General features: G+C 50.0%; 1 protein-coding gene across 1 annotated transcript; it reads right to left on the bottom strand.

The window, feature by feature from the left end:
- Positions 1–214: 214 nt before the first annotated feature.
- LOC117853602 (uncharacterized) lies at positions 215–6,290 on the bottom strand. The gene is made up of 2 exons (XM_034735920.1): positions 6,170–6,290; positions 215–1,278 (listed from the first exon to the last, which is right to left on the bottom strand). The coding sequence occupies exons 1-2, from the start codon at positions 6,288–6,290 to the stop codon at positions 215–217; spliced, it is 1,185 nt and encodes a 394-aa protein (XP_034591811.1).
- Between the last annotated feature and the right edge of the window lie 1,922 nt (positions 6,291–8,212).

Here is an 8,212-nt window from a genome sequence, read left to right as displayed (position 1 = left end):
TGGGATGAAGCACCAGTTCTGCACTACTGAACACCTTGATCATTCATCAGGCATACCGCATACACAGATTAACAACAGTCATCGAGTGGCAGCAAAGCAAGATGGTCTCAATGGAGAAACCATACCGGAGACGAGTAGGTCGATGGGCGTTGTAACGGGAACCAGTGGCGGGTATGGTCAGGCGGCCCGGACCAGACCCCGTTGTTGCAGCAGCCTACTGCCGGGGCCCGTCTCCGACGCATATCATCGGTGCCGCGTGGAAACTCCCGTCATCCAAGAAGTAGACACCTTCCTGAGATCCGGGGAAATGAGCCGCCACGAAGGATCTGGAGCAGCCGCGCCCCACGAACAGCATCCGGCCATCCAGCGCGGGCAGCTCGGTCCAACCGTAGCGAGCATGGTCGGCGTCGATACCGTCGGCGTCCGGTACCTGCTCCTGCGTCATCCGGAACACCCTGAACGACCACGTCACCTCTTGATGAGGCTGAACTCGCAAGACCTTCAGAAGCTCGCCGCGGCACTCGACGAGGTAGCGAGCGCCGGCATTCAGCACACGGCCCAGCATCTCCCGGAATTCCCCCCGCACTTGCAGTCGTCCCAGGGGCGATTCATTTTGGAATTCTGGCGTACACAGGAGCAGATTCCCTAGCCGGGTGAGGAAATGGAAGGCGCCGTTGTGGTATGTGACGTCCTCGGCGTCCAACTCGAACGTGCAGGAGGCGGAGGCCAGATAGCTCCCCATGCGCCAGAGCGTAACATGCGACGCACCGAAGAAATACTCCGGAGTAAGAACCGTGATGATGGCGGCGGCGACGCATCCCTCGAGCGTGGCCGGCGGGGCAGAAAGGGTGGCGGTGCGGATGAACATGGGATGTTGCCACGCCAATCCGTCCCCTGCCCCTATGATGATGTCGTCGGGGAGGTAGAGGCTCTCGTGGGTGCGGAGGTTGATCAGCCCGTGCCCGCAGCTCTGGCCGTAGGCGAGAAAAAGCCAGCCACCGGGGTACGCGCCGAAGAAGCGTGCGCCCTCCGTGTAGTGCGGGACGGCGACGCGGTGCGCGTGGTTGCAGAGGACGCAGAAGAAGGACGCCCTGCGGGTGGCGTAGGGCGGGAGAGCGGCGGCGTTCTGGTACGGGAGGAGGAGCCACGGGAGCTGGAGCGGGCACGGGTGCGTCAGCACGCCTCGGAGCCAGGTGCGGCACGCCCTGGCTGCGCGGACGCGGTTAAGATGGCAGCGGATCGGTTTCGGGCGGATATCCGTGAGTTTCGGTTTTGCTTCTTAGATTTCGCCCACGGTTTTCGGGTTCAGATATCCGAAATGTGCAAGTTTGGGGTAGATTTTTAAATACACTCATGGAGCTCCATCGAGATCACGAAACCATTCGGCCCACTAAAAGCCCACTAGCAATCCTAGGTATATAACACGCTCCGACTCCAACTCCCGCACGCACGGTCCGCACCCAGGCACCCTGCCGCCGTCCCACACTCCCACGAGGCGTCGAGGCCGCGACTCCGACTCCCGCACGCCGCACCCAGCCGTGCCCGCCTCCTGCTCCTCCACTGCCCGCTCCTCTGTCACGCCGCCTGCTGCCCGCCGGCTCCTCTACCTCGCCCGCTCTGCCCCACCGCCCTCCTGCGTCCCTTCTTCCCCGCCGGCGAGCGTAGACCCCTTCCTTGCCTCTCCCTGTTCAATCAATGGTGATGGCGTGGTGGTACAGTTCTTGAGGGAAGAGGAGGAGGCTACGGCTCGGGGAGGAGAGTAACAGATTTTCTTTTTGAATTTGATCTGTAGGTTTTGCGAGCAATGTGTATTCTCGAGTTTCGGTTAATCCGTTAGGTTTCAGGTATCCGCGGGTTTGGGTTTCGAGGATGGATTTTCACCCGAAACGGTGTTCGGGGCGGATTCGTGTTTTAGGTTCGGGTTTCGGTTTTGGATGCCCAGAGACTCTACCCAAACCGAACCCGCCCCGTTGCCATCCTTAGACGCAGTCTTCGAGGCACGGCACGTGACGGGCAATCTCGACGATGAGATCGGCGGGGAGGTCCGCCCAGGACCGTCGTGCAGCCATGGGTGCTGTACAGGAGAGCGTAGGGCGCGAAGGGCAGCCATGGGTGCTGTACAGGAGAGCGTAGGGCGCGAAGGGGTGATTACTAGGACGGCGGGGGCGGTCAGCGTATGGGGGCGGAAGAGGAAGGGAGACGGCGGGAAAAGGAAGCCGTTGGGCGTTGCGAACTTGCGAGATCCCCTTTCGATTCTTGTAGTTGTAGCCCGGGGCGGACAGGAGCGGTTGCCGGGCTTGATGAGCTGGAAGGCTTTCGTGTCGAGCAAGAAGGCCGGGCCACACCGCGGCGCGGCCACTGGAAAGAAAAATCAGGCCAGGCCACTCTGTTGGTTTGGGCCAGTTCTCGGGCCGGTAAGCAGTCCATACAGCCCATACTCCCGTCCAAACGCCGACTACCCTCCTAGATCCGTCAGTCAAGCAGCATGATGGCAAATGATGATGAATCTGCTAATCTGCTTGTAAAGACAATGCTGTATTAAAAAATATAAATCGCTGGAGTATAGGCATGGTATAGACTAAGAAGTCTTTCTACGATGTGAGAAAGGGAACCTCAAAGCTAACAATTAAGCACCAACACGATTGTTCTGTAGGCTGTAGGTTCCTGTAACCTTTTGAGCGACTAAAAAATATTGTAGACTGTCTCCACAGCATTCTGCTCGAACCAATGGCATGGTTTAGAACAGTACAATATCTGCATTCCTATCTATCTGGGAACAAGAACTGTGTCCGAACTACATTCATCGCAAGAAGTCTGAAAGCTAGCACGCCCAATTTCCAGGTAGTGTTGTGCTGCATTGGCAGCCTACCAGCCTCGCAACGTCAGGAAGGAAATGCACAGATTATTCATCGAAGTGCTAAACCTCAGGAAGGGAGAAAATCTAACCGATCACATCCTCTAATAACTCTGGAATATAACGACCCAAATTAATGAAGACTCTGACTCTGCAATTCAGACAAGAGGCGCATCCTAAACTTGTTGTTTATGTCCAACAAGGGACCTAGCTTATTCTTCGTCAGGATTATGTATGTGGGATTTGGCACTAGTCTAATTTCTTTCCCATATATTCCTCCGTCCCAAATTACTATTCGTTTTAGCTTTTCTAGATATATAGACTTTGCTATGCATCTAGATATATGCTATGTCTAGATACGAATAGTAATTTGGGACGGAGGGAATATATCACAAAGATATCCTGCCCTCTGATTGTGTCAACTATGTAAGCCGGATGACAGCAATAAGCATGCCTTTTTTTTATAATTCAGGAACTTATTCACTGAGAACAAGTCCCACATAAAGTGCAGTCTGTCTATTTTCCTGCATTCTAAATGTTCAGTCACGATGATGAAGCATAATGTTAATTCTTTGCCTTGTGTGTGTTATCTGAACACGTTTAGCTGATTATGTATGTCATGTAAGTAAACCTGAATATTTAAACTTTCTAAATACCTCGTTCTCGCACAGGTACTTGGAGAGACCAGTGAAAAACAAACAGCAAGGTATCACTCTGCTCCATTGCTTGAAACACCAAGGACAACTAAACATCCCTCTTACATTTTGTTTTCTTACAGGTTGTTGTACTAATTTCACTAAAAAAAGGCAAAGAGGAGGTCCTGTAAGAGGAAGGCATCCGAGATTGTCTGCACATGTAGTTCTTCTGTCAATACTTGAAATTGCTGAATTCTCACAGCTTTGTGTTGGTTTGCATCTCCTAGATCTAGTGTGCTACTACTCAGGCTAAAACAATAGTGTATTCTGATTGACTAAAACAATAGTGTATTCTGTCAATATAGTGTTTAGACAGAGATGCAGAGCAACAATCAGAACATTCAGGCTAAAACAATATCAAACTCAGGACACATCGGGGTTGAGATTAATCAGAAAAGGGACAGGAAAATCAGGATGCTATCCACTCACTTCAGTTGATATCATGTAAATATGTGATGCATAGCTATTCCAGCAATGTGCACTTCTGTCCTGTAACTCCCATAGCAAAACAATATGCAGTTCAGCTGATTCCCCAGAGTGAACAGACTTCACTTCATTCAACTCCCATACCAGTAATTGAGCTGAATTAAATGCATTAGTTTTTCTAAGCCAGAGCGTATCATAGCTTGCTATTCTGACATGATCCAAACTGCCTCCAACCAATAAACTACTAGTGGCTAAATTTTTCCTCTGCACGAGAAAGCTAGAATTCAATTCAATCCAACAAATGTACCAGAGAAATCCCAATCAATTCATCGCTTCAATAAATAGAACCCTAAAAAATTCTGCAAAAGGCTGATCGTTTTTTTTTTTTTGAGATGGCTCGGTACGAGACGGGAAAAAGAGTGGGAGGCTGACATGTTTTTGGAAGACCATCATTCTGGTCGATCATGCGGCCACCGCTTTCTTTGATGTTCCAGGCACCCTCGTTCCACCACTATCACCTTCTCAAGCTTCTTCCCACCTGCATCCCAAATTCCACCCACTTGCATCCCTAGCTCTTAGCAATCAGTTGGTAGTAAAAATCAAAGCACAATCAACTATGTATTTTACATAACATAAACTGAACACGTTAGCTAACACAGAAAATTCTGAAAAACTAGCAATTTCAGATATCTTTTCAATTCTTGAATCTAAATTTATAGCAGTGATAGCAATGCCCTTAAAACAGATGAACATTGCAAACACAAAAACAGAACAAACAAGAACGAGTTGGCAGAAACATTCGACTCACTTAAAACGATTCGATAGCACCATAATATCATATTGGATTGCCCGGTCCAACCCCATAGGTACATTACACGATAAGATTAAAGCTCACAGTACAGCTTGCGGGTAAATAAACGACATAGCAGAAAGTTAATCACCAAGTAACTACATTACTACTACTTTTCCGAACAATATACTCTACCCTGCACCCTGTCACTTCTTGTAGACATAATCAACCTGCAGCTCAATCATGGCGTATCCCTTCTCGAAGAACTGAAACAGAATGTTTGTTGAAATAATGGCCCTAGCCCATAGTAATTTCAGAATTTTAAATAAATCTCAAAGGCCCATGTGGGCAAGAGGTGGAGTGGTGCAAGTCTTTAGTCCCACATTGCTAATGGAGGGGAGGGATGACCAACTTAAATATGGAAGTTGTCTCCACTCCTCCAAGCTATGTGTGTGGGGAGAGAAGGAGAGCTCCACACGCGTGTGGGCGAGGCGAAGGGCGCGGGCGCGTGGCACCCCTGCGTGAATGGTCCGTCGAAATCCGACCCCTCGCCTTGCGGGGGCGTGGCTTCCTTTTGCCGTTTTATTTTTTGGTTACTTGGTCTTTAAGTCAGCGAGATATATGAAATCCTAACCGGTTTAGATCACGATCGCGACGTGAGAAGTGAGAATCGTGGGCTCTCCTATATATGCGACCTACCGGCCTCTACCAAAAACAGATCTATTCGAGCTAGGGTTTTGCCTCCTCTCGCTGCTGCGCCGTCACCGTAGTCTACTCCATCCCGATTGTTGGCGTGCACTAGCGATTGGGAGAGCAGGTCTCCGGAACCGTCGTCTTCAGCGATCCTGCACCGGGAGAGGGCGAATAAGGTTTTTGGGAAGCGCTCCGCGCGACTGCTCGATCGCTTCCTCTGCTTCGTCAAGTTCTTCGTCGACTCCTTCACCACGGCTCGTCTACCTCTTCGTCACTCGGGCGTCACTCGCCATCGCGAACAACATCAGGCTGCTGATCGTCGTCGCCTGCTGTACCCAGTAGTCGTCCAGGAGCCGGTCTTCATCAAGAAAGAAACGTACGATCTCTTATCTCAAATTATGTCTTCCATACTTGCTATTATGATCTGTTGCAGTCTGATAGCACTGGATAGTATGGTAGAATGTGTGATTCTATTTGCAATGATAGACTTGTCTAGATCTTGCGTAGACATGTCTAGTTTAATATACTATCTGTTCATCGTATTCATGATTTATTTCTGGATTAAATTAAAACTAAAAGTGCTTATATATCCAACAATGTTGTCATCCTCATCGATCCTAGCTAGGACCTCCAACGCGGAGGATAGAGCAGACCCTCGGGAGTGAGGATTCCTCTGGAAGTAACCCTTAGAGAGAGGATGCATGAGCGTACGTGGGGGACCAATCAGCAGCTTCTTGATGTACGAGGCCCGCACCTTGATCCACTTCTTCAAGACTTCCACCACCGGCTTGGACTTGCCCTCCTTAGCCACCGTGTTCCCGACCCTTTTCATGACGCAGATTTTGGCGAGGGCGCGAGGACTTCGAATCCTCCACCGCCTTGATTCTGTTCCCACCCGCCGCCCCAATCCTATTCAATTTGCGCACGCACCATAGAAGTGGGGTCACAGGTCAGGTTGCCATATTATCCTCTCCACCACTTCTTCTTCACGAGCTCCCTGCCGCTAACACTGGCGACGGTGTCGCTGCCGCCACCGGGATGCTGTTGTCACATGCCGGCGTGCTGGAATCGAAGCGGTACATGGCCTCCGGTGCCACATCCGTGGACAGACGCCTGACGACGCCATGGCCCTTGGGGTTGAAGGTGAGTGCCTCGACGCGATTCATCCAGCATCAATCGAAAGCCGATGACTAATTTCATTTTTTTGATAGAATTACTGCGACTTTATTATTCATTATAATGTCAGCAACACACAAGTTGTCGGATTGGGCGTTTGTGTTCGACATGGGATCCGATCCGATTGGATACCTTGGAGTAGAAGGGTAGCCCTAGCTTAACCTTGCTTGGAGCCAAATTTCCCTTGTCGAATCTGACCAGACGACCTGAGGATGCTTTGGTTCTTCTTTATCAGATTCGACATATACTCCAGCTTTGGTTCTTCTTGATATTTTTATTAGTCCCCAGCAACTCAGTGCTCATAGGCTCATATCTACTTTGATTTAAAAAATCAACCTTGTAGACCAGATAATCATCACGCTTGATAATAATAAAGAGGAATTTCCTTACTTAGCCCTACTAGATGATGTTTCCTCTTTTTACAATTGGCACTGAAAAATTTGTACTTGCTTATTTGACACACCAGTTTGTTCTGTTAGTTAGCCGGCATGAACTGGAGTCAGGTGCTGGATTGGAGGAATGCTCATAGTCGCGTCGCTGACGAGGTTGAGCAGCTCAGGGTTTAGTTGGCGGAAGCGAAGGAAAACTGTGAAAAAGAGAGGGGTCGGTGTCGGTGTTTTAGACCGGCAACCCGCCTAGGGGGTACCCTAGGTGGTCTTTTATGCGGTAAGGATCGTCGAGAATCAAGGAATCAATGGTGACGCAAGGAACATGATTTAGACAGGTTCGGGCCGCTAGATCGCGTAATACCCTACGTCCTGTGTGTTAGTTTGTATTTGGTGAACTGGAGTTGTTCTTGTGTGTCCTGCCGAGCTAGGTACCCCTGCCCTCCTTTATATACTCCAGGGGGCAGAGTACTAGTCGGATTACAAGGAGGAGTCCTAGTAGGAGTACATGGGTCTAGTCCTAGTTGGATTACAGGGGAATCCTTGTAGGAGTCTGACTTCTTCCTTCCTTGCGGGTACTGGGGATGTATCCCCGACAAGCCCCCGAGCGCTTCATAGTCGAATGCAGCAGTCTTCGAATAGTCTTGAGATATTCGCCGAGTGGTCTTGGTGCTCTTCGAGTACTTTGTCAGGCTGAATCTTTCAATGCTTCTCAAAGCTGCCATGAGGCTATGGTGTGCTCAAAGTCTTGATCAACATGATATTGTAGTCTTCGTGTATGGAGGGCGACGAAAGTCGCACTCCATATGGAGTAGCCCCTGAGCCTTAGGTTGAATCGTAGAATCAGGCTGAGGGTCAAAATCTTGAATCTTCCTCTTTCGACTTGAAAAAATCGATTGTTGGGTGTAGCTTATCAGCCCCCGAGCTTTGGATTGATTGAATAATCAACCCGAGGGTCTTGAATCTTCACTCAGGTCATCATTCGAGTAGTCTTGCAGCGTCCAGCCCCCGTGCTTATGCGCCAGGTAAGTCATTGGAGCCACATCGAGTGGTTTTGCGGCGTCCAGCCCCCGAGCCTGGGAGCTAGCTGAGCCACTGGAGATATTAGGAGTACTGATTGGTGCTTAGCTCCCGAGTTCGGGAACTAGCCTGTGCCGTTAGAGGTATGCTTAGTGGGCGTCGCGACGAGCGT

The sequence above is a fragment of the Setaria viridis genome, chromosome 4 (assembly GCF_005286985.2).
Source record: "Setaria viridis chromosome 4, Setaria_viridis_v4.0, whole genome shotgun sequence".
NCBI classification, from domain to species: domain Eukaryota; kingdom Viridiplantae; phylum Streptophyta; class Magnoliopsida; order Poales; family Poaceae; genus Setaria; species Setaria viridis.
Note: the sequence above shows the minus strand (reverse complement) of the source record. Positions and strands in the feature narration are given on the sequence as shown.